This window comes from Pelecanus crispus, chromosome 10 (assembly GCF_030463565.1).
Source record: "Pelecanus crispus isolate bPelCri1 chromosome 10, bPelCri1.pri, whole genome shotgun sequence".
Classification (NCBI taxonomy): Eukaryota; Metazoa; Chordata; class Aves; order Pelecaniformes; family Pelecanidae; genus Pelecanus; species Pelecanus crispus.
In genome coordinates, this window is record NC_134652.1 from 14,109,954 (window position 1) to 14,137,275 (window position 27,322).

The 27,322-nt window shown below is 46.8% G+C and overlaps 1 protein-coding gene across 1 annotated transcript in view; it reads right to left on the reverse strand.

Annotated features, from left to right (window-relative positions):
- SORCS3 (sortilin related VPS10 domain containing receptor 3) overlaps window positions 1-23,972 on the reverse strand; it is a 316,586-nt gene extending 292,614 nt beyond the window's left edge. The window contains exon 1 of the mRNA XM_075718061.1: window positions 23,370-23,972. Coding sequence (XP_075574176.1) covers window positions 23,370-23,972 — 603 coding nt within the window. The remainder of the gene's footprint in view (window positions 1-23,369) is intronic.
- Between the last annotated feature and the right edge of the window lie 3,350 nt (window positions 23,973-27,322).

Sequence of the window (27,322 nt, forward strand, 5' to 3'; positions counted from 1 at the left end):
GAGCCCATCCCATGCAGACTTGATTCTTGCCAGCTCCCAGGCACGTTTGAATGTTTCCTCCCTATTCCCATCGTTTCATTCCAATTGTAGACAAAGAGACAGGGGACAGACAGCACACCTATGGAGGCTGACAAAAACTCTGCCTAGGACCGGCCCTCAATTCCTCCACAGACTCAGCCGTTGGAACACAAAGCCTTGTTTCCTTGGTGTTTTCTCTGTAACTGAGGAGCATTCTAAGCAGAGACCCCAAAGGTTAATAAAGGATCAGATTTCACTGAGAAGATTTTCTTCAGTGACACACCAAGGATGAGTTTCAATTGTGTCTGTTTCCATTAATTCTGGTTCTCCTCCTCCTTTGTTCAGGATACTTAGGAACAGGGAAAAACCAGCCTCCCAACTACCAACCACTGTCACTTCCACACTCTCTTCTACCATGAGCAATATACCAGTGCCCAGGAGTCCCTCTGCACCACAGACTGCTTTCAAATACATTAATATAAACAAGGGTAACTGCATCTACATCAGCAGGGTCACTGCAGAGCAAAGTGGGTGGCCAAAACTGCAGAGGATGGTGCCCAGCACACTGAGGCCAGCACATGCCTCAAAATTGTCTGGGAGGTCAAGAGCTGGCAGAGTCAAAAATGTATCTTGGTCAAGAATACCAAAGGTAATGCAAATTATGGATTTGGACCCTGAGTACTTGGGCTCTTGAAGATACACAGAGAGAAACCTGGAATACTTCCACTCTAAAACATGTTTCTCTCACAAGAGACCCATTTTTCTCTCTCTGCTAGGCCTGATGCTTCCACCACAATTAGATGCACCTTCTCCATATCCGAGCAAGCTCCTGTTCCATGAGCAAGCTAATGTACATTCTTGTCTAGAATAGAAATAACCTTGAATTCACAAGCCTTCCCTAGAGACTGTGTCCTTAAATTGGAAAAATCCCCCTAGAAAGCAGCATAGGCTATAGACATTCTTAGGTGTCACAGTTTGAAAATGTTCACCTTCACTCTGCTGTCAAGAGCTACCTGCAGTACATGAGTCAACAACCAGTCACCCTGATATGTTGTACTGTGCTCCTGATCAGCTCACAAACGAGAAGTGAACTCAGACTGGTGCCATTCAGACTCCTGCTTGACTGTGCCTTTTACTGATGTCTTCCAAGAGTTCCTCTTTAAGGACAAACTGCAATCCCACAGATCACAGCAAGCACAGAGCAAACCTCTCTGGTACAGAAGGTAAAAGAAAGATAATGAAATGGTCCAAGAATGAACTACTCCATCCTTCAGGAACAAAATATGAATGCAGCTGCCTGGGCAGCTGCGTCCCTCCTAATGCAAAAGTTCTTTTCTAGACTTAGCCATTAGATTACTGCTTCTTCCTCCCCTGTGGATGAACAGAGGGAAACTTGTCAGCAGGATTTTAGAAATAAGACTGGACTAATGCCTTCTTTTCCAGTAGATTACCTACAAATAAAGGGTTGACTGAAAAAGAACATGGAGACTAATGTCCCTCTTAACAAGGTTAAGGTGGTATATTTATTCATTTTAGTATTACTACCACAATACATTTTTATGAGTTTAATGCTAGATGCTATTTTAAGACTAGTTCTTCAGTTTGCATAAACATAGCTCTGCTGAAAGACTCATGCGTGTTCTCTAGAAGCCAAAGAGTAGGAACAGCTTTATCAAATATAAGATGAAAGAAAATAGCTAATAAAGGAAAAGTTTTAGCAATCTTCCTGGGATTTGTATGTAACCCTGAGCTTATTTTACCCTTGCTCCCACTGGTTTTGCCTGATCCTTCTCAGAATTACTCCCTTGACTTCACTAGCTCTGAAAGCTGCACACAAAGTCCAACCTCATCCCATGGTGGGCCCTGCAAAAAGTGATGTAATTGCCTGTCTTCAGATGAAGTCCAAAGCTCCCTCTGCCATCAATTCTCTGCAACCCGTATCCTTTGGCTCCTGAACAAAGATATAGACATTTGACTCCTAAAGTTAAGAAAGTTAGTCATCCTAATCCAGGTGACTTTGGACATGTCCAAGTTGTTTATTACAACCTGTTGGACCACCTTAAAGATTTCTACTCCAACACATGCAGCTAGGAGTTTACCTTCAATATCTGTACTCCATAAAGCCCAGAATACTAATAGCACTTCACCTTCTTCCTACTTGAATCTCCTTCTCAAAGAGTTTCTAATTTATTATCAAATATGGTCTATATGTGTATTATGTGCATCCGTGGTGGGTTGCCCTTTGTTGACCACCAGCTGCCCACCAAGCCGCTCTATCACTCCCCTCCTCAGCAGAGCAGGGGGAAGAAAATAAGATGAAAAAAAAGTCATGGGTCAAGATAAAGGCAGTTTAATAAAGAAAAGTAAAGGCCACATGTGGAAGCAAAGGGGAAAAAAAGTATTCTCTACGTCCCATCCCATCAGCAGGCAACGTCCAGCCGCTTCCTGGGGAGTAAGGCCTCAGTATGCACAGCAGTTGCTCCGGAAGACAAACGCCTTAATAAAAAATACCCCCTCCTCCTCCTTTCTTTTAGGTTTTATCGCTGAGTACAATGTCATATGGTATGGAATAGTTCTTTCGTCAGTTTGGGTCAGCTCTTCCAGCTATGTCCCCTCCCAACCTCTTGCCTACCCCCAGCCTACTGGCCTTTGGCAGTGTGGGAGGCAGCCTTGATGCTGTGCAAACACTGCTCAGCAGTAGCGAAAACATTGGTGCATTATCAACACCTTTCTAGTTACAAGTACAAAGCACAGTGCTATGAGGGCTGCTACGGTGAAAGTTAACTCATCCCAGCCAGACCCAATGCAACATCTCCAGGTGCAGACTCATGAACTGGATCTTTTAGAGTGCCTCAGGATACACCCAAATATCCAGAAAGACTTCCTTTGGATAGAAAGTTAGAAAATTAAATAAAATAGGAAAGATGCTGGGAGGAGGAGGAAAACACACTGGTTGCCAGTAATTAACAAGTATGCCTTGCAGGCTTTTCCCAGTTGGTTGGCAACCCAGAAAGTCACACCAGAGGGCAAGGAGTAATTTGACAAGTGGCTTAACTGGATACTTCCAGAGCAGCAGTTTTAGGTGGATAAGGGAAATCTTTGGTGTATTCCCACACCTTCACCATTCTGTACTGGTATTACAGGCCCCAAGTAAAGTCCAGGGAGACTTCAGACAACTTCTACTCCATTCAAAGGGAATAGTGGAAAAACAATTGCTGAAATGAAAAGAGACCTTTACCTTCATATCACTTTTGCTCTTCATTTGCTATGCCCATATTAGAAAAATAAAACAGGCCAGGGCCCATTTGTTGGTCCAGAGATCACTTGGCACATCAGGGTCTGCCTCCATCTGGCTAAACTTCCTTCCTCCCCAAGACAAGGTGACAAAAGGAAACATCCTTGGGCTACCCTGTCCCCTAAACTCGACCTGATTTTGTCTGAAAGTGTTCATTGGCATGGGACACAACTGTGCTGGGGGCACACCCATGGGAAAACCATCACACTCCCACACCAGGCCAAGCATGGGCCAGTCAACATCCAGGAGCTCCCTGGGCACCACGTGGAATGAAATAGGTAAGGAGCATCCCTCCTGAGGTGGGCACTGGGGCCCAACAGGCAGAATTGGCCATCATTCAGAGGGCCACAGGCACAAATTGAACTGAGCAGAGTCACTGGCTGGAAGCCAAACTTTTGACAGATAAACATCTGTCCTAGCAGAAGAAAATCTGGTCCACAGAGATTAAAAGTGCTCTGCCCAGCTTTCTTTGAAAATAACCACCAAGGGATGGATGAAGCAGACAAATAAGCCAGTTGGCAGTAGAGAAGGTAGTAGGAAGACAAGGGCGTTTTGCTAAAGAAGCAGCAGTCTCAGTCAGCCCTTTGCCTGGCTGTGTGGCCCACACACCTTTCCCTTTAACTGCAATCTTTCCGCTACAAGGAATCTGTCTTTGCAAAAAGACCTGGCTCTGGCAGAGAGAAATAATCTTTGACACATTTCCTGGGGGTGCTTTGATAATGAGCAGATAGTTGAGTTAAACACTGGCAACTCCGACTGTCCTTGCTGCTTTCATTTTGTCCCTTTAATTAGCACCAAAAAAAATTGTTTGAAAAACTATCCAAAAAAGCAAACCAATGCCCACATATCACTCTTTGGATAAAAACAATTTTGAAAACTGACACTTACATAGTTCTGTAGGCACAGTGGATATTAATAATTCAACAAAATATTATAGTCATTACTATATTTTGCAATATCACAACAGTGCGTTTTAGCAGAACTCCTCTCCAAATCTCATTGCAACAGCCATTAATAAATAAAATACAATTCACTGTATTAAATGTGTTGTTTAAAAGCTAAATATTTCATCAGAACTAATTCATTTTAAATAATCAGGCTAGAACTCTCCTCCCAGCACCAGGACAAATCTCCAGCTCCTTACACTTTACACATTTAGAAATGAAATTATGTTTCAAAAAGCAAACCATAAATTGAATTCAACTGGAACATCTATGCAGCAGCTCTTAGACTACAACACCCTGCAGACTGATGGGATCACAACCAAACAGGCCACAAGTCTCACAGTGTTTGCTGTTATGTTGTTTTTGCAACCCAGGAAAATTAAGATTGGAAAAATACAACAGGATGGTTCCCATTTAGTGCCTGCCTTGAACTGTGGCCAATACCTGATTCTCTGCCGGAAGGAGAAACAAAAAGCATCTTAGTCCAAACATCAGCTGCCAATAGATGTAGATAACAGTGCTTGTTCAGTGTTTTTCACCAGTCTCAAAGAGCTTTGGCAAAGTAGGTCAGTTGCCTCTCACAGGTGGGGAAACTGAGGCACAGAGGGAAACAGCTTGTCAGTGGTTAATGTAAACGCTAAAGGATGAGCTTATATATATATTTCTCCATCGTGCACAAGTAATGCACATGCGAGCTCTACCCCATTGCCTCCAAAGACACTCATTTCAGTTACAACTTAACTTTGGGGTAAAAAAGGCAAAACAGCCCTTCAAGCAAAAGGAAAGCATTTGCCAAAACATTTTCTTGGATTCCAGAAATGGGACCAAGGGACCTAGGTCTGAAGTGCAGCTCCCCCTCTGCTCTCAAACACACCAACCTCCCAACCTACCCAGCCATAAACAGGTGAGCTTCTAACCAGGACAAAGAGAGAGTTTGATTTTAGTTTTTGTCAACTGCTATTACTAGCAAAAAGTGTTACCAAACCCATATTAAAAAAAAAAAAAAAACCCACCCAAAAAAACCCACACACAAAAACCCACCACACACACACCTTTCAGCTTGAATTTTTCAGTTTAAAAATTTCTTCCTCAAAAACCCACTCTCAAAAGTAACTGTTACTTTCTGGCCACCTCCAGAACAGCATGTAAGCATCTGCCCTGCTGACTGACAAACTGACATCAGCAAGGTAATTCCTGTAATTAAAACAAAGGAACACAATCTTTCTAACGGGGCCTGCATCAGACACTATGATCTCTGTTTTTATCCACGGAGCTCACTGCTTTTCTCCAACAACAGCACATAAACACTGCGACCTTCTTTTCACCAACTTTATACCAAGACACAGCATAGCACAGAAAATCAGGAGAGGTAGTATCTTCAAGCATGACTTTTTACAGTAAAATATCAACTTAATAGGGCCAACATATTTTATATCTCCTAAATTGTGCTGAATTTGCTTTCATAAGTATGTAGTTATAAATGTTTCATTTTAACCTTTTAAAAATGAAAATCTCAGCTTTTCTATACAAAAAAATCCTTTAAACAATTCCTTAAAAATTAGGAGGATGCAGGGTTTTTTTATTTGGTTGTTTGCTTGGGTTTTTTTGTTTGTTTGTTTTTAATTGGAATGAGAGTCTATGTTTGGTCCAAGTCAGAATCTGGGGAGACCTGTCAGGGTGGAGATGGGGGTCAGGGATTAAGCCCAAAGTATTTCCCTTCTGTCAGCCATTCCACACACACTCAAAAACACCAATCTGAGCAGTAAATTATTTGCAGAGCTCTGCATGCTACGTATGCTTGATTCCAGATAGATGCTAGATATGCCAGATACAATTCAATGCCAGTTACAGCCGTGCTACTGAGCAATGTCAGGTATGTGACACTGGGAATAGATGGACTTTTGGTCTCATCCAGCACATCTCATCTTATGTTCCTGGGCACATGTCCAAACCCCATTAAACTCAATAGAAATGCAAAGAATTTGCTGGCTTTGAGTCAGATCTTGTATGACAACGGACAAGAACAGCTAGAGATATTTAACCTGTCAAGGAGAAGAGTTAGTGGGAACTTGCGCTAATAAGTACACCACCTTTACTGCACTGTCTATTTGTGCTTTAAGTCATTCAGCCTCAAGAGCTAAGGAGCCTTAACTCCTGAGCCAAAGCCCAGATGATTTCTCTAGGCTTTCACCAAGACCCTATAATGCACTGGCTGCATTCCTCAGGTGAGCCAGTAGGACTTGAGCTAGTGGGGAACCTAAACCTAGGACCAATGTAGGACCAGCATAGCATGGCTAGAGATGGTCACTGCCAACATGGGAACTCAGAAAAGTGATTCAGAGCTCAGGCAATGAGCAAAGGAGCAAGAGAACGTGCTACACCACAAACCAGGATGGTCTCCACCAAGACAGTAACGAAGCCTCATTTTTGTTTGACATGCTGTTTGGACACTGCTTGGTGGAACTTTGCAGTTGAAGCCCTCATCATCATTAAAACCAACTTCTAAAGGACTGTATTCCTGGATTGCTCAACCCCTCCAAAAGACAACCCTCTGCTTCACCATGCAGCTCAATGGCTTGTGACACTTGGTAATTTATCATAGCACTAATGCTTTTCTGGTTGCTGTCTGTTATGAAACACAGGTTGAAGCACAGCCATGCAGATGGAAGAGGATTTCGGATTCCATCCTGTCCAAGCCTGTCAGCAGCCAGAGGAGGGGAAGGCATGTGGATCTAATCCTCATCTTACACTGATGGAGTGTCAGTATCACCACCAACTTTGAAGGTATTATTGTTGCCCTACTCCAGCATCAGGAAGATGAAAGATAAACCCTTGAAACAAAACATGCTGCTCTGACAGTAGCCATTGCTTCATCAAGCTAGGGTCCTTATCAAGGCAAGTTTTTTTTACAACACCAAGGATTTAAACCAAGCACAGTGATTTCATTAAAGAGATAGCAAAAGAGAGACCAAAGGGTTCCAGTGACAAGTTACAGTTACTCCAACCAGAAATGTGAGGATCCAGAACAGCATTTCCGGTCTAGCAACGGGATCACTCACAGCACTCAGGCTGTCTGGCCAAGCCTATGTACTATTTATCTACCCAGAGAAAAAAAAAAAAAAAAAAATTCCTTATAGCAGCTGTTTCTCCAGCAAGCACAGAAGAGTCTGCAATCCCAGCTCAAGGCTACAGCATAGCACAATTTTTAAAAATCTGTTTTGCTAGTTTATTACAAACTGTTCCTTCCTCCAATTTCTATTCAGGAAGGTGGTTACAACCTCTCAATTGCAACAGCCTCTCATGATCTGTCAAGATCTTTAACAAAACAGTGAACTGAAAGCACACAGTTGCCTGAAAGACTTTGAGAGATACCACATGCGCTAGGAATGGACAACTGTCTTTTCCCAGAACCAACAGAACAACATTTAGAATATATTTTCACACTGAGGCTTTTATTAGAAATATTCCAAAAGAACAGAGATTTGGCAAGTTCAGCTCAGCAGTTCCCACACTAAAATGTCAAAATCACTAGTAGCCAATGAACATCAATGCATTGCTAGTGCCAGCAACACAGGCACGCACTAATGCACTCTAGCAAATTTGCACCTGAACATCCCGGTTTCCCACCAATGCAAGACAGGGAAAGAAATACTTGCCCACACTGTGGCAATACCTCAATCTTTGTCCCTCAAGTTGCAGACTTAGTCATGTTCCCCACAATCAGGCAACTCATTTCCACTGCCTCAAGCTCAAGACAGTGAAAAGAAAACCCAAGAATGGAATTAAAAAAAAAAAAAAAATCAAAGGCACAAAGCAAAGGAGATACATGAAGACCCACACTGGCAAAACTAAGGCTGCACAAAGAAATATTCACATTAGGGTCCTGTTTGCACTAGTATAAATCAAGCTGTATTGGAGCAACACCAGCATAAAATTGCCATAAACCAAAGTGGATTTCAGACCATGAACATCAGCTGAACAGTATCCCTTGAAAGGGTACCATGTATTTAGTGACATCCTTCCTCTCCCTTCAGTTAATGGCAGGACAGACCATTTAACCAGCAGTCTAAAGCTTCACTTGCATGACAGCAATTTATGCACCCTGGCAGGTAAGAATGACCCATTCAACTCTATCGACCTAAGTAAGTAGGAGAAAAGCCTCCTGACAGCATTCCTCTGCCTAGTTCTTATCTGAGACAACTCCAAATATCATTCAGCCATGGCACATCTAACCTGTATTGACCATGTCCCCAGACACTTCCACACTGACTCCAAATAATCACTTTCCTCCCTTCCCTCCCAGTGGGGGTTAGACTTAGCCACAACGCAGCACAGCATCAAAATCATACTGCTTAAGTTCCCAGTAGCTGTGCGTGCCTTGCTCAGGGGAATTTTTTTTCTTCTGGTGCTAATACCTTCCATTATGTTGGTTCTCTCTCCCTGCCCTGGGCAGGAGCTGCCATAGCAGAAGGATGCACAAGGAAAATGCATCAGTACAAGTCAAGCACAAGTCTGCCTCTGGAGGGAAAGCATTTAAATAAAGAATGAACCTGAAATAGCTACCAGCTTCCCTGTAGCCAGCACTGTCTGTCAGCACAAATTCACCACAGGGGACCATTATGCAGGGGCAAAACATCTTCTGGCCCCACATTCAAAAGGGAGAAAGTGAGCAAAAACTGACCAGCATGTCAGCCCAGAGACTAGCACAGGCCAGCGTCAAAAAGACAGAAACAACAGAAAAAGCCACATCTTCCCCATCAGAACTAATCATCTGTGGTCTGTAGGAACAGGCTGGGAGGGTGTCCTGGTTTTGGCTGGCATAATTTTCTTCCTAGCAGCAGGCATAGTGCTGTGTTTTGGATTTAGTAGGAGAAGAATATTGATAACACACTGATGGTTTAGTTGTTGCTGAGTACTGCTTATGCTAGTCAAGGACTTTTCAGCTTCCCATGCTCTGCCAGGTGCACAAGAAACTGGGAGGGGGCACAGCCAGGACAGCTGACCCAAACTGGCCAAAGGGCTATTCCATACCATATGGTGTCATGCTCAGTATAGAAACTGGGGGGGTTGGCCGCGGAGCAGCGATCACTGCTCGGGAGCTGTCTGGGTATCGGTCGGCGGGTGGTGAGCAATTGCATTGTGCATCACTTGCTTTGTATATTATTATTATTATTATCATTATTATATTATTATTATTATTTTACCTTATTTCAATTCTTAAACTGTTCTTATCTTAACCCAGGAGTGGTTTTTTTTCACTCTTACTCCTCCATTTCTCCCCCCCATCCCATCGGGGTAGGGGGAGTGAGCAAGCGGCTGCGTGGTGCTTAGTTGCTTGCTGGGGCTAAACCACGACAGAGGGAATGCCCTCACTGCCTCCTCTTCAGGGACTTCAAATTCCATATAGGCAGACAAGGTTATGCCATCCCTATTATATACAGCATCCTTTAAAGACATAACATTTGTGCAAGTTGCTGTACATAACACCGGGGGCGGGAAGCCATTCTTGCTCCCAAATGCTTACCACTAAGCACAGTTTCATGCTTATCTCTCAAAACCCTACAACTCCACATGCATTTTCTGAAAAAAAGCTTTTAGCTCAGGACAGAAAATGTTGCGAGGACAGACCCCAACTAATTTCCACTTCTTTTCCACCTTGCTACCATTCCCTCCCATCTCCTGATCAGTTAGATCTGCAGATGAGAGTAGAGCAGAACTGAACCCAGGGAGAACACATGCTCTATGAGAGCTCCAAATTCAGCACATGTTCAACCTAAGGAACATGGTCTATAACTGAGGGCTGCTAAGATCCAGCCATGCCAGACACAGAAAAAACCTTCACTCCTGACTCACACCAGAGGCCCACTGCCACTCTCCAAAGGCCATAGCAACGGAAGAAGGAAGGGACCTGCAATCCCATATAAAGGGATCAGAGCATATGAGTTACAGTAGGAAGGTGTAGAGAGGGAACAGAGCAAAAGCAGGCAGAATCAGACTATGGCCCCAAAACATCTCTGGTTACATGGTGCTTAGATTTTATCTAGTGAAATAGTTACACACCTAGTTCTACAGTTATCAGGCCATATATCCCTACACTACATGTAACACAGGCATACTATCTTCTACATTTCTAAAACACATTTTTTTTTTTATAAGCACACAGTGATAGAAATAGGATTTTAAAAGACGTAAAAAGCCCAGGTAGCTCCACTCTGTCCCTTCCCATCCTCCTCTGAGGTGCCCACAAGCAGCTCTTTTTGATAAACACAGGCATAGCAAGTTTTGTACTGATAAACCCATTAGCTACCAAGGGCAATAAATGTGACAGACAACTCTTACAGGTAAGAATGCACAGCATTAGACAAGGTGTTTCCCCATGAGCTGTGAAATAGAAAACAACAGCACTGCATGCTTTCACACATGTATCAACTCACTCCTGCGTCCTCACATGTTCCATGGATCAGCTCTTGCCTCTCGCCCTTGTCTCCACTAGGACGAGCGCATGAAGAAATCTCTGCAGCTCATTCAGGCCCCGTCTGAGAACAGCCTCCACTAGTCAGTGACTTTCATGACTGTTAACCTTTGTCTTTAGGGAAGAAGATAAGCATCTCCCATTTTACAGAAGATGTAGCTTTCTCAAATGATACCATATTTTATTTTACCATCTAACATTTGATCTCATTCTTCAGTGCTGGATTTAGACCTGCCTCTTTCCCCTTTCTGTGAGTTTTCACTAAGACACCTTCTCCCCAATCCAGTTTATTGCCTGTTTCCAGTAGCACTAGAGGAAGCACAAATAATTAATTTTTTTTTTTTAAAAAAAGCACACAGAAAGCTAAGAGCCACCAGAACAAAACCTCAGTGCAACCGAGAAAGGAAGGCTTTGTTACTTGTAGCATGTGAGGTAGGAACAAGTAATGAAGACAAATTAATTAAAGGCAAGGGAGGGTAGAATTGAGCCTGCAACAAAGAGATGCAGTACAAGCAAACTGAGAATGCTACTCTGCCAGCAATGTTGCCTTTTGATTAAGGGAACAGAGTTCCCAGGCAGGCTGGCAAAAAACCAATTGTGAACAATATTAATTACGTAAATTAAGGCCTCCTCAGCACTGATGCTGTAGTTGTGTTTTAGGTTGCCTTCAAAAAGAAACAAAGTTTCAGCTTTGGACACAACAGACCATTTAGGCTGTGAGTTAGCATGGGAGGGATAACTTTGGAATCTTTGACCAATCAGAACTGAATTCAACAGGGAAAAAAGGTCACAGAGATACCGAGTCCCTCTAAGTTCAGCAGGTCCCAAAATAATAGCTGGCAGGGCTCCGGCTGATCAATGTATCGAGCACAGCCGGCCCTCCAGCACACCTGTAATGCTCAGCCAAGCACACCATGTGCCACTATTTACTCCTCCAAATGGGCAGCAGAATGAGGGATCATGACAGAGATGAAAGAAAACGCTGAGATAGAAGAGTCCTGGAAGGGCAAGCAGTTAACTGATAAGTGATGGCTAACTTCTATTGCTTAACAAAATGACCAGGCATTTTACTCACTTTCTGATCCTTCAGACAGCAGACAGCTCTCACAGGCCAGATAACTAAGTGTTCAGTGTGGCTACTGGGGCACAGCCTCAAAAACAATCAGCAGAAATCATAGCTTGGTGGGTTGCCCTGGCCAAATCTTTCTCTGCTATATTCCATATCCCACGCTTTTCTGAAAGCCCTTCTCTTTAAGGCTCACCTACCTGGAAAAGTCTGGCTGGTGATAGTTGAACCACCTCTATTATACCTCTGTAATACCTGATACAGACACTGGGACTGCATGGGGCTTTCTCCTGGTGGTGTTCCAACAGTTGCCAAAGCACACTTGGATAAAGACTCTCTCTCTTCTAAAATAACTGTTCTCCCAAGTAGCATGGCTATCGTACTGGTTTGCAATCTCATCGTCCCATAGGCAAGCTTTTTTCCAGGCCAGATGGCAGATGTGGTTTTCAGAGACCTCCTGCCTGATATGCAGGTCTGACTGCATGTCTGCCTATCGCACCACACACTGTGAGCAAGGCTTGCGTACACAAGGTCACCATGCTCCTTTACATGCAGGCTTACCAGTCTTGTGTCTTGCACCAGCCTTTCAATACCCAAACAGAAGCAAAACTCTGTCCCACTGCAGACAGACTTCATGCTGGTTCAGATAGTAGGTCTGTCTAGGAGTGCAGGACCTCAGCCCCAGATGTCCTTCTGCACCCCCATCTACACTCCCACTATAGTGTCAAGCGCTACCAACATTTTGCTGATTGTGAACAAAGCTAGAAAGACACTGTGGGTGGCAAAACAAGAATATTACCCTTCACAGACTGCTCCAGCCCTCCACCTTGCAGAAGGCTGACATGGAAAGACCCAGCCCAGGCCCCATTCAAGTGGGCAGGAAGAAGATTTAATTGCCCTGGCTCACTCAGGAGTCCTTCACCTGTACCTGGTGTGGGACAAAGACTTTTCCCCCTTGCATTGCGAAGCGTAATACAAAGGGTGGGCAAGCCACCTTAATGATTCCAAAATCTAACAAGTCCCTTGAACTTTGCATCCTACTACATTATCCCATGAATAGATTGCACAAACAGGCACACAGACCTACATGTGCCCTGCTGTGACTATCATCTTATTATTGCAACCCATCACAAACAAGCCACATAATTCAGAGCCAGCTCCCAACCCTCTCAGCAGACAGATGTGACCCCTCTCCTGTCTCTGTGTTTCCAATGGAAGCCCAAATTCATGGCTCCTACAGTCTCACCATGCCAATTCTCATCCAGCTCAAAAGGAGCTGCAATTTGAAATAACTCAATCCAGAAAGCCATGCTGGTAAAGGGATTAGAACAGCAGACAAAGATGCTCTTAAATCGCTTCCAGCCAGAACTTTGCAGTGCTTTGACTTGATCAATCTGTTAATGATTTTAGCTGTGCATGTTCCAGTTTTCTATTATTAATGAGAGTCCTGTCGTTCCCCCTCTTAGCTCCTCTTCTCACCTATTTTTCCTTTCTTTCATGCAATCTCTTCTAAAAAGAAAACACACCCAGCATCTGAGCTGTGGCAGATGAAGTAAAATAAGTCCTTTGTCATTAAAAAGCCATATCAATAAGGGACAGGAGTCAGAAAACTTGCCTTCCAACTTTAGTTCTGATCAGCAGCACAACCCAGGGAGATCCCTCCTCCCTTGCATGCCTCAGTTTCTCAAAAAAAAAAAAAAAAAAGTGACTAATACTACTGACCTTCCTTTTAGTGACCTTTGAAATACACAGCTGAAGTAGGCAGGTATAAGAGCTTTTTAAGTACAGTCATGTTTGTCACCCTGTAAGCACAAAATTGGCAGGGTTTGGTGGTAAAGGACAGGAAGCCTGGAACAGAGAAATGCCCGTAAATACACAGTCATCCACCCCCCTACCTTGTGCAGAAAGAATTCCTCACGGGTCTTCTGACAGAGGCAAGTAAGGGCTGCAGACAGGTGGCCCTCTTTGCCTGCACCGGATGGTATTGAGCACAGCTGCAGGGGATTTTCCCATCAGGCACAAACCACAGGGAAAGGCTAACAACCAATTAGAGCTCCCACGTCTTCCTCCCTGCACCCAAGAGGTCCTAAAGCACTTTTGGCGAGAGCTAAATAATCATGTTTTATACACTCTCTTCCACCCAACAGCTTTTGCAAATATCCATCCATTTTAAGCCTCAGCAACAGCCCTGCGTGTGAGTTAACTCTTCTTTGTAGATGGGAAAGCCAAGGCATGGGGCAATACACACTGCCATTCGGCACAATGGCAAGTCCCAAAATCATGAAGTCAACCTGCATGCACAGCCTGCTCTCCTCTGGCACCCCAAGAGAGCACATCTGAACTCAACCCATGCTTTTCTTTCTGCCTTGAAAGTCAGCTGAAACTCTGTGCTCAAGCCCTCTGCTCCACTAACCCCTCACTAGAGTCCTCTACCACATCCCCACAAGGGGCTCAACACATTCCGGAGCGTGTCAGCAGCGTCACTGTCCACTGAAAATGTACCAGCAGTACCCACTTCTCATAGACTGGTGTAGTGTCTGAAGCAGTGCCAAAACAGTTGCTTTTTGGATCCTGAGGCCTTTAGCCCATCATTGACATAAATTATTTGCTGTCGCTCAGTCCTAGTTTTTCTAACTCCCAAACATCTGTTTTAGTCCCAACGATACCAGTAAGTGCAACCAGTTTTCCCAGGAAGAAATGTTATTTTGTTCCACCGTGCAGTGGCTGGGATGAATTCCAGTCCCTTCTGCACCCCCCTCCAAACCCCCCAATAAAGAAAAGGAGAGAGGAACAAAAAACGTTAAGACTTGTGCAACATCCTCAAGTCAGTCAAAATATTGTGGAGTCCCAGGTGGCAGGCACCTGTCAGGACAAGTGCATCCTCTGCAGACCAGGCACCACGGAGAGAAGCAATGGAGCGCAGCTCCTTCCCCTGCCAGGCGTGACAGGGGTAGGAGAGGGAGAATCGGCAGCAAAGTGGGTCTAGCAGCAGCTATCCTGGGGGGCTAGTCCCGGAGACAGAACGGGGCATGGCAGTTGAGGAGGTAGAGAGTACACTCCCAAGTAGTTAGCGATAGGATGAGAGGAAATGGGCTTAAGCGGCGCCAGGGGAGGTTTAGGTTGGAAATTAGGAAAAATTTCTTCAGGGAAAGGGTGGTCAAGAATTGGAACAGGCTGCCCAGAGAGGTGGTGGAGTCACCATCCCTGGAAGTGTTCAAAAAACGGGTAGATGTGGCACTTCGGGACATGGTTTAGTCTAGTCTACCCTTGATTGGTTTAGAGTAGACTTGGTAGTGTAGGTTAATGGTTGGACTGGATGATCTTAAAGGTCTTTTCCAACCTAAACAATTCTATGATTCTATACACACTGCTTCAGTCAGGAGCAGCCAGGATTCAGATCACTGCTTGCTGGCACTGTGAAGGTTAACATGGTCCCTTCTGCCAGCCCCGCAGCCGGCCGGCAGCTGCTGGGGGGATGCTGGTGGTTTTACGGGCACACGGCTCGGGCGGGAGGGGGCCGGAGCAGATGAGGGACCCCGGCACTGGGGCTCCCGTCTTCAGGGAAAAGCCTGGCAGCAATTAGAGAGGACACAAAAGGGAGATAGTATCAGCTGCAAGGGGGCTGAGATGCTTTACCACGGCCGAGTGCATGCTAAGACTAGTTTCCTCTCTCGCAGAGGGAACCCCAGACAGCAGGATTTTCACAGAGTCAATGACTCCAAGCGGGTTTTCATATCAATATTTCAGCAGCGTCTGTCTTTCCAGCGTGTGTTTCCCAGGCCCCAGGCCCCAGCTCCCGCTCCCCACCCGTTGCAGCATTTTCCTGCCTTTAGCAAATGCCCACGCTCCCTCTAGCGCCCAGCTCTGCTTTTCACACGCCAGCAACCCAGCACCCTTTCCTACAGCCTGCACCCCAGGGTGTCCAAATCGCGCTGGAGCTAATTAAAAGTGATGCTATTTTGGGCACAGAGGCTCTGTAGTGCTCTGCAGAGCTGCCTGGCTAGCATTTGTGTCGCATATCTGAATCCGAAGGGGAGAAAACAGAGTGACAGTCTCAGTGTCACTAAGAGGGACAGTGACAAGGGACCCTCCTTGAACAAGGGGGCTTTGCCACTCATTTCAGTGGGACAGCAATCAGGTCTCCTTCAGGACTGAGAGGGAGTGAGGTTTGATTATTCAGCATCAATCTTTTCTGATTTTTACTGTATGCTGGGACTCTGCTGGCCACGAGGGTTGGGAATTAACCTTAAAGTTTCCATAGCAGGTTATTTATCAAATATGTTTAACACCCACACAACCACGCTCGTCAAACACACAGCAAACTTTATTCAGTTCCCTCAGTCTCACAACACCCCATAAAGGCAGGAAAGGAAATACTGACATGCCCTTCTTTTTGCACAGATGAAATGTTAACAATAACGCTGCAGTTTTCCTTGGACATTAAGCAGAAATCAGGATTTGGGAATTTGTTTGCCTTGGATTCCTACAGGGAGTTTAAGCAAACCAAGAAACTTGCATGCAAAGGCGTGGCTTCAGCAAAGCAGCGTTTTCCAACTAAGGGTTATTTCAGCTTAAAATCCCTGTTGGTTTCTGCCAAGTACCACCACCAGATCAGTCTCCAGCATGGCTTACAGTGTAGGTCAAACTCCCACCACCTAGAACCAAGCGAGAGAGAGGGAAGGGCTGTGCACAGGACAGAAGGAAGCTCATCCACCCACAGCCCTGTGGCTGTAATTCAGAGAATGTAAAGGGCCCACAGGTCTCCTTGCTGTATTGCCCCATGTTTCCTCGCCTCTGTACTCATTTTTCATTCTTTCCTTGCACTTTTCACTGCTGTAGGATACTGCAGGTTGAATTCTCAACTACAGTAAACCGGCCTAGATCAGTCCTACATCAATTTACACTAAAGATCCAACCAAATACTTTTCTGCTTCAGGGACTTTCTGCATTTACTGCATTCAGTGCTTCGTAAGGAACGTGTCATTTAATTTACTGTCCTGATTAGACACAGGTTGGACTCCTCACCTTCCAACACAGATTCTCAGTGGAAGCTAAACTTGACCAGACCTCAGCAAAACCCAGGTTTCCTTGCAATTGGCCTGGAATCAATCCCAACCACGACCTCAGGCTTGTCCTTCAATCCTGAAACAAATCTGGATTTGTAAGAGAGTACTGACTCAGGTAAGCATGTACTGCTCTCCTCCATTCTATCTACAGACATCCAGGGAGCTTAAGGAACAGGACACTACAGTATGACTTAAGTAAATTCTTGACTGTTTGCAAGGCTCGCTTCCAGTATCCTTTAGTACAACCAACATTAAAGATCTTTGCTGCTTAACCTGTGCTTTGCCCTTTAGATGACACTGCTTTCATATTTTTTCTAAAATCTCTACTATGAATCCAGCTGTAAATTTGGAAACTCTCAGAAAGTTTCATCTTCCTACAGCCTTGCATTTAAGAAAGTATTTGTCTCATTCACTTCCCTTTTGGGAAAAATTTCTCCTACCTAACATCAATTATCTGCTCAAATGCATTTTCAAAATTCTTTGTCATCTAATTGGAGGAATGTTTTCCATAAAAAAAAAAAATTAATTAAAGAATCACATAGCTGTTTCTGCTTGCATTTAAATCACTGTGAAAGCTTAGCCACAAATCCTAGTCCTCATCCCTGAGCATGAAAAAGTCTTGAGTATTGAGGCCTGAAGGGAAACTGCTGACAGGCACCTAGAACAGGAGCAGTTCCGTTACTGAGCTCTGGGCTACAAGAACAATGACAGCTTGCTGCGCTAGGCAGGGTAATGGCCTGGGGAATCTACCAGCTCCACGGGATCCACCAGAAACATCAAGGCCCATCCACTGGACATTGACCTGACTTTGCAATGAAACCAGTCTGGAGACAAATAACCTGAAAAATGTTTTCCAGATGCCTTCTTCCTGCTCTACTGACTCAAAACAACCATAAAAGCAACTGCCATGCAAGAGCTTCATTTTTATTTCCCCATCTTCTATTTGAGCATTAATTAAAAATGGATTGGCAAAGTCCTGGAGAAGGACTTCAGCAGCAAACTTCATTACTAAAGGTAGTAGAGAAGTGGAAATGCATCAAGATATTGTAACACAGCCGGCCTACCTTCAATGGTAATGAGGCCACAACCTAGCCAAAAGCCATTTGAGAAAGAAACAGTCTAGAATAGCAATTAAAATATCTACCAAATGCAGTGCAATTAATATGATTGCTCTGTCACCATCGTGCACTCTAGGAGTAAACATTGTAAACTGAAATCCAACTGGACTGTTGGAGCCGTTACCATGGCTGACGACTAAATGCAGCATTGCCTGCCTAAAGATTCATTTTCTCCCCTTCCTCCCTTGCAAGCATAGCAGTCTATTTGGAATTGCAAATATTGCCCACCTCGTTCTGCCCATCACACACTGCACTGCTAGGCATCTTAATGAAAAACTACCTGGCACACAGCAAGCCCATCAGCCTCCCCAGCTTGTAATTCACCATGGGAGTGAGTAATGTCTCAGCATCAAACCACCAGTACATTAGCAGATCACACCAGAACACTGCCAACAGCATGCAGAAGAATCATTCCTGGAAGAGACAGGCTTCACTGCGAGAACTTGTACAACCTGCTTTTCACTGCCAGCCCTCAGAGCTTGCACAGTGTAAAGGAATAGAATCAGCGGTAGCAAGAGGAGAAGAATCGAAGAAGCCCATTCAGAACAGGGTTGTCACCATCAGATCATGTTTATGTGAGTCTTGCAAATCTCCAAAGACAGAGATTCCCAAAACTTTCCAGTACCTTGCTGCACCGCTTTCTTTGAGAAGAAACTCTTCCTAATGTCCAGTCTGACATATGTTGTGGCTGTTGCCATGTTTTATATCTTCTTCAACCAGTAAGAGAAGCTGCATCTTCTTTCTAACTCTACTTCAGGTGGCTGTATGCTACTGTAGTACTATTAGCCACCTCTTTACCAGAGTCTGCTCCCAAAGACATCTCATATTCCCAGTCCTGGAGAGAATCCTCCAACCATGTTAACTCTAGAGATGATAGCCACAGGCTGACCAGACCTCTGGACAAAACAGTGTAGCATGGCTGATGATAAAAGAAGGTGCCAGTCCAGTCTCTCACCGGCTCTCATCCTGCCTTCCCCAACTTTCAGAATCTGGATCATACTATAAGCATCAATGCAGTTGCGTAGTCTGCACAAGTAGCAGCACACTATCTTTCTCTGGGTTTATCTTCTGCACTGTTGTAGTACACTGAGACAAGAATATGTACTGCTGCTATTTTTCCTGTAGCATGAAAGATCCAATGCCTAGGATCGTATAGGAACTTGGCCTGGCTGAAGCAACCTGCAATATTACATGTGCCTTCAACAAATGCCCTCTCCTGCTCTTACTGTGGCATCATAAAGCATTTCCTCAACTTGATGTCTGAAGCTTGCCTCTGGTTACTAGAAAGGTAAGGGCATGTATACATGGGATAGCTAAAGCACACTATGATCATAAGCTGAGGCCTCTCCATAGATAATAGATTGAAAATGTCTTCTAGAGGTTAAAAGAAAGATAAAAATGTACATCTTTGCTTCTTATATTAAAAAAAAACCACCCACAACACCATGGAATTTGTAGCACTTCCATCATGGAAAAAGCATGGACAGAATTAAGTACTTCCTATAAACAGCTACATTCATCAGAGCGACAACTCTGAAACCTAATGACAACAGTCCCTGTTTACCATTCCACTGGTGATCATATCAGGAGAGAAATCTGAGTAAGTGTGTTTTATCCACTGTAGCTTGTTGAAATCTCTTGAAAAAACTATTGTCAAGAACCAAGATAGAGAGATTTAAAGCTGTAACAGCATTAAAGGTGCTGCTACTTACTTTTGCAGGTCCTTCTCCTAGAAATTGGGGAGAGAGGAAGGAAGAAAAGATAATCTGAAGAATCAGATCATCTTCACAGGAAGGCTGGAGAGAGCATCCAGCGAGCAGAACAAGGCAAAATTTCATGCAATTACATAACCATCTAGAGAGAGGGAAAACAAGTGTAGAGGATACAACTGCTCACCAAATGGCACATCTGTACACAGTGTGTGTTCAGAGAGGTATGGCTTTGAAAAAAGAATGGGTTGCAGATCTTCTGGGAATAATAGTAGTTTTCACTAAAAATTCTCCTTCCTTCAGAAAGGCCTTAGCAAGAAAACATTTTATCTGATCTCTACCAGGTCCTTCAAGAGCTTCAGTGACCTCTCTCAATAAATGCTCCTATTAGGGCAGACTGACAGTTCAAGTCCAAGTCCAAGTCCAAGTCCAAGTCTCCTTTTTCTAATATCAGACCCACTGAATTCAGCCAAGTCCCCTTCCCAAAAACACAGAGAACACAAACCTCATTTCTACACAGTATAGTATCTTTGCATTTTCCTAACAATTTCCACTTGAACATTTTCAGGTGTTGTACAAAGCAGAAATGAATTCTGCTCCACACCACCACTTTGTGGTAGCTAAGTAGTACTATACTCATTTAACATGGAAGAGGAGATCCAGAGGTTAATTGTCTTTCCTAAGGTCACAGAAAAAGCCTCTGGGCAGGACAAGGCAGAGAACTCAAATTCCCCGATCTCACCAGCCTTTTGCCTCTGTCGTAATCTTGACCTCACTATCTGCAAATGGAGAAAACAAAAGTTTGTTGCCTGGAAGGGATTATTTTTTTATATGTCAAATTGAGATTTGAGGGACGTGGGAGAAAAGGGGGATAGGAGATGGAGGGGGAGTTGCTCTTAAAATAATAAAAAAAACCCACAGGAGGTTTTTAACATTGTAGGTAACAGGACATGCAGCAGCTGCAAAGATCTCCCTTTTGTGGAGTGTCTGTAGATCTATACGTCCCAGTAAAAACCCAATTTTTTTATTACCATGCTTTCCTCTTTTTTGCAAATCCATCCAGTTGTTAGGAATCCCCCACCACTAATGCCTGATTTAAAATATACTGCTTCATTGCATGAAATTTGATTGATCATGTTTTTAATAAATCATAAGAGACAAAAGCTTAAGTTTTGAAGTCTGTTCAAGTAACAGGGAATTGGTAAAAAAGCAAGCTGTACGCCTCTTTACTGCTTTGGTAGCCTGCAAACAATAGCATACAGACATGTCCTACCTGCTCTCCTAGGTTATCTAGCATAATCATGACATGAGTTAATACCTTTTGTCCATTTTCAATAGACCTTCCTGCTGCTTTACGCCTACTGTGACCTAAGAAAATTCGTGCTTTGAGGTGAGAGACTGGGAACCAATGTGGCTGGCGAAAGAAGCCACAGTTTCCCCGAGTGACCTTGGGCAAATTGCTTGACGTTCCTGTGCCACAGCCACGCCAACAGTAGAATTAGGTGAAAACTGAACGGCAGTAGAAAAACAGGCATTGGATTCAGCCTTCTCTGCTAATAGATGAAAGGACCCAGGTTCAAGCATTTAACTTGCCCCCTACACTATTAAAAAAAAAAAATCCAATTCATCACTAAATGCAGTGTGTTTTCTCCAAGAGACAGGAGACAAAAAGTCTCCAGATGCTAAACCTCATTTTAGAAAAATCATAAAAAGATAACACTAGTCTTTATTAACATGCTTGCTTTTCCTTCCTACAAACACCACACTGGCAATAAACACCAGGTCTTTTGCGTTCATTTGTGCTTTTGCACTGGAAGCTTTCAATGCATGGTATCTTGAGGTGCAAAATCTTAATGAAAAGTCGTGAACAATCGAGACGTTTTCCTTTATTACCCTTCTCAGTCACCTGGCGTTGAAGAATAAAGGAAACTAGTTATTTAAAAGGCATATTTCTATAAAAAAACCCAAGGAAGGAGGGAGAATTTTGTGAAAATCACTTTCCGACCTGCACTTTAGAAGAAATAACCTTTCTTTCCCCTGCAAATGCCTACAGATTGAGTTTTCTCTGCTACTTTACCCAGAAATATTCAAAACTATCAGAAAACCATGCTGGGAAGGGATGGGGGGGATTTTAACTTCTTTTGCTCAATACCCCTTGATTCAGCTCCAATATGAAACAAAAGAGAGGGCATATAGGTTGTTTTCTTCATTACATGCCATGTTATATTAAAAATAAATAATCCTAGAGACAAGTGTAGTGCTAAAATATACCATGCAGCTGTTTTCTCTTGAATGTTTGCTTTCATCTTTAATGAGAGCGGAATTCATGTCTGGCAAATACAGCTGCCTTTAAAAATTGTTTAAATCAAAGTAACATCTACATTGCTGTCAGAATTATTGCCTAAGTAATAATAAATAGAGAAAAAAACTTCCAGTCAAAAAAATAAAGAGGAGGTTGAATTGCACATTATGAAGCTGCAGCTGATGCACAGATAGATAGACAGACAGATAGGCAGATGATTTGCTTTTTAATGACTAACTGGTTTCATGAAGAATGTATCTGAGAATCTAGCCAACCTGGTTTATGCTCTTAATTGCTTTATGCCCATTTCCAATAGCAGCAAAACAATAAAAGAGGCATTTCAAGGCAGTGACAGAATTATCGGAATAATGGGAATATTGTCACCAGACGTAAAGGTTTCCCAGAGACCTTTAAATTATGCCTGTTCTCAGACTTCACATCAGAGGGGAAATAGTATTTTTTGATATAAAGTTAAAAGAAAATTGAAGTTCTATCTGCAGCCATCTGCCGGGCGTTGCAAAGCGGGGTGCGAGGGAGGGCCCTGCACTATCACGGCACGATGGCGTGTGGGCTTTTGGGACCCCCCCCCCCACGCACACACAGTCCCACAGACTTTCAGGGACACCTCAGCTACTCGTGACTATTGACTTCAGAGAAAAGGCTTGAGATGCCATCGATTTTTTACAAACTTTTCACTGTGCTTGCACTGCCTGCCGCCCCCCGGAGCCCCTTAACGTGCTGGGGGGCTTTCCATCCCTTAATGAATTAACGGGCTCTCTCGTCGGCCAGCATGCCGAGCAGGGAACAGGAGGGCTTTTCCGCCGCCACCGTACATCATCCATCCCCTGGCACAGAGGCAGCGAAGCGTGCCGAGGTGTATACTGCATATGAGGGGACAGACAGAGAGGGGACCCAGCGGTGCGGGCACATGGGACGGGGCGGGGCGGGGAGCCGGGGGTCTTCCCTGCGCCAGGGAGAAGGCTCCGGCCAGCGCGGCCCCTTTGGCGGCGCCCCGATCGCGCTACCCCCCCGGAGATCCCCGCTCTACCTTCGGGGGCGGGGAGGGGGAGAAAGGTGTTCCCATTCTCCTCCATCTTTTCCCAGGAAAACTTTTCTCTTTTTCTGCGGCCACCGCTCCGAGTACCCCCCGCCCCCCCGCTCCCCGACCCCGGCAACAGGAGCACGGCGGCCGCCCAGCGCCCCTCTCCTCCTCCCCGTACCCCTCTCCTCCCCGCACCCCTCAGCTCCCCGCACCCCTCTCCTCCCCGCACCCCTCTCCTCGCCGCGGCGGCAAGCGCGGCACCATCCCGCCTCGCGGGGGGCACAGGGCTCCCTCCCCGCCGAGCCCAGCCGGGGCGGGCGGACGGGGCGATACTCACGCTGCTGTTGTGCCCGGACCAGTGCACCATGGCTTGGTTGTGCGCCGCATCCCCGGTGAGCGCGAAGGCGGTGGTGCTCAGCCGCAGCTCCTCTGCCCCTCGCAGCCGCGCCGCTCTCCCCTCCTCCGCGGGCCCGCGGGGCTGAGCCCGGCCGCCGCGCTGCCCCTCGGCCGCGGGCACCCCCCGGCCGCCGCCCGCCGGCAGCGCCCGCCGCCCCTCGCTGCTCCGCCGGCTCCGCGCCGCCGCCGGGCCCCGGCCCCCGGGCGCGCCGCCGCCCGCCCCCGCCGAGCGGAGCGCCGCTCCCCGCGGCCCCGCTCGGCCCCCCGGCTCCCCGCCCGGCAGCGGCTCCGCGGCGGCCGCCGCCCCGGCCGAGCCCCGCGCTCGGCCGCCCGGCCAGCTCCGCAATCCCCGCGGCGGCGGCGGCGGCGGCTGTCGCTGCTCCTGCCTAAGGCGAGGCGAGGAGGACGGCCAGGAGGGCGATGGAGGCGAGCAGGATCTGCAAGTTATCTCGGCGCCGGTGCAACACCACGAGAGAAGTAAGAGCCATGTCCAGGCGAGGAAAACGGCGCGGCAGGTCGGAAAGCAGTTGGTCCTCTTCTCCATGCCTTTGCGGAGCGAGTCGGGGGGCTTGGAGAGGGAGGGGGGACGAGGCGCTGCGCTTAGGGCTGTTTTTTTTTTTAAGGAGAAAGGGGCCGGATTCTAATTGTAATAATTATTATTCGCAAAAGGCTCCTCTTTCTCTCGCTCTCCTTCTTTCTCTTCCCCCTTTCTCAGCCTCTGAGACGATGACCAGGAAAAAAAAAAAAAAAAAAAGGAAAAAAAAAGGAAAGAAGGAAAAAAGAAAAAAAAAAAACCTCTCTCCCCGGTAGTTGGATTCTGTTCCTTACTGTTGGTGGATTTTTTTTTTTTTTTTTTTTGAAAAGTGCTTTTCAGTGAAACTGTTCACGTTCAAGGATTTGATCAAGTGAGAGGGTAACACCACACGGGGGGAGGAGCCCCGAGCCTCGCCAAGCCGCCGCCGCCGCCGCCGAAATCCAGCGCCGAGTCACCAGCCGCGCCGCGCCGGGGGCCGGGAGCGGGGCCGGGGGCGGGAGCGGGACACCGCGCCGCACCGAATCAGCTGGAGCATCAGCCAGCCTTTTCTCCTGATTTGGTATGTGTGCTCCTGCCTGAGACAAAGCAGCCGTCATTCACCGTTTCTCCTGATGTATATTTCCATATTTACAGCAGCGTAGGTATTCCTCAGCCTGTGCGTGGGGGAACACATTCCCGTGTATGCACAAAGGCTGGATACGGGGAAGGGGCTTAAGGCGCCGCAGCCGGGATGAGGAGCTCCTGGGTGACCCCGTGTGTAACAGCGTGCCCACGGACTCGGCCATCCAGCAGCGCCCGCCCCGGGCATGTGGATGTGCCTGTCCCGAGCGGAGCCTCCCGGCCGTGGGAACCCGCGCGTGTGCGTGGGAATCCCAGCAACCTTGCCACCAGCCAGGAAGGGAGACTAGCACCATTTATTTGGGGAGGGGGGGCGAGGGGGCTAATAACCAAGAAAGGGCAGTATCTGCAGGCAGCTCACTGCAGCAGCATCTCGGGACCGTGTCGGCAGAAGGAGCGAGGGAGATGCATTTCTTTAGGTCACGGCAGTGCAGCGCTCCCGCTCCCATCGCAGGGACGCAGCATTTCCCCCGGGCTGGACACCTCCTCTCTGCTGCCAAAGCCCAAGGAGCCTTTGCAGCTTCAGCCCCCGGACGAGGTGTGAGTAGTCGCACGGTGCGGAGGGGAGAGGGCAGGCTGCCGCCTCCCGGGGCTGCGGGGCGGCCCCCACCCTCCCGGGGGTCACCCTTGTCACAGCCAGCCGCGCCTGTGCCACGTCCCTCCGGAGCGATTCATTGCAGCAACACGTCGGCGCTTCAGATCAAACCCACGGTCGACCTTCCCCCGTTCTCCGCCTCCCTTTGAAAGGTGTCAATAAGTAGCGTTATGTTAACCGTCCCACCCCCCCACTTACCACATCAGCCATTCTTTGCCGTCCAGGGACGGATCCGCACGGCTCTCCCTGCGGTGTCCCCCCCCCGTCCCAGAGCGGGGCTGGCTCAACAGTTCCTCCCGCCTAACGCGGGTCTTGAGCCCGGCAGCGAGCGGAGGGAGAGAGGGGCACAGAAAGGGTCGGTGGTGGCTCTGCCCGCGCTGGGCGAGCGCTGGGGTTTCCTGGCCAGCCACCTCCCGCTGCAGAGCGCCTAACCCGGGCCGGGGAGGGCCGTGCAGCCCGCCTGCCGCCGGGGAGAGCCAGAACCGAGTTGCGGAGGGAAGAGGGGGCTGCCAACACCGCTGGCTGCTGCAAACGGTGGGAGCTGTCGCTACATGGCTGTCCTGCAGGAGTGGAAAGAGGGTCCGGGGTGTCGGCCGGTTTGCGAGGAAAGCGCTAACAGGGCTGGGGGAGGGGGGGGATGCTGAGCGAGCCGGTGATATCATGTAGTGATAGGACAAGGGGTGATGGCTTTAAACTGAAAGAAGGTAGATTTAGATTAGATGTAAGGAAGAAATTATTTACTGTGAGGGTGGTGAGGCACTGGAACAGGTTGCCCAGGGAAGCTGTGGATGCCCCATCCCTGGAAGTGTTCAAGGCCAGGCTGGACGGGGCTTTGAGCAACCTGGCCTAGTGGAAGGTGTCCCTGCCCATGGCAGGGTGTTGGAACATCTAGTTCATTAAGGTCCCTTCCAACCCAAACCACTCTATGACTCTATGATTTCATTTGTGTGGGAGCAGTGATGTGAGCCTCAGCCAGAGCTGATACATAAAACTGCGGGTGAGGGGACTGCACAAGTTACACACACCTGCGGCAGGCGCTGCTCTGCATGCACAGAGCTGGGCAAGCCCCGAGACTGCACCCTCCTGCTGCTTGTAAAGGAACAACATGGTATGGGGGACAGGAAGGACCTCATCTGTCTCCCTAGATCGACTGCTGCAAGAGGAGTGTCCCCAGGTCTGTGGCGTCAGCGGCACACATACCACCCCTGGATCTTGCCATTGCTATGCTCTGTGAAGGGATGCACTGCCCACCTAATGTCATCCTCCTACAGTGAGGCTGTAGCTGTGACATGCAGAACTTGTCCTTATGTTATGATTAAAGTTTCTCCAGTCCCTCTGGACCCAGCAGCAGCTCACTGCTGCTCCTGAAGATCTCTGCATGTCCAGAACCCCTGTTGCCACAAAGTAAAACCTACCATGGGACTAGCAATTGCCACTGCTTAGCCATTGTGCAGTTCACCCAGTCCCATTTATCTTCTCAGCCTTGCTGGACACTGTTTAAGACCTAGTCCTTGTTCACACCTGGCTCAGCCACTCATTTGTGCAGCATCATCCCTGACTTCATGACCAAAGCTCACACACCAAGACAGGACTTGTGGACACATCTTGTTTCCCAAATCCTGCCAGCACAAGGCATTGCTTTATGTCCACTGCATCACTTTTTGTCACCACAAGAGCCCAGCTGTGCTGGACGTGGCACAGAATGTGATGGGCTTCATGCACAGGTGTGTTCACCAACACTTTAGGACAGTACTTTCACCAGCCCAAGAGCAGGTCTCTCCTACCTTGCAGACTGAAGAGCTGTTACTTGCAACTAAAATCACCCTCTGTGAATATCATCCACATCTGCCACACTCAGGGACAATCCCAGATACTCAGTTTATACTATGTCAGCAAGATTACCCCAGGGCCTCATTTCTCAGACAAATGCCCACTGGAAGGGCTGGTGTTTCTAAAGAAAATCCTAAAACCCCTTCATTAGTGCCTGCTTATTACTGTTAAACAACAGGACGCACAGCTGTAGTCCCACTGATGATGTGGGACTGTCTATTAAAATCTCCCCACTCGGATCTCCCAGCCCTTAGCAGAGGCCTCAGTGCCAAGGAGAGAAGCAGCAGAGCTCTCCAGTCCCTTTCCTTCTCTAGAA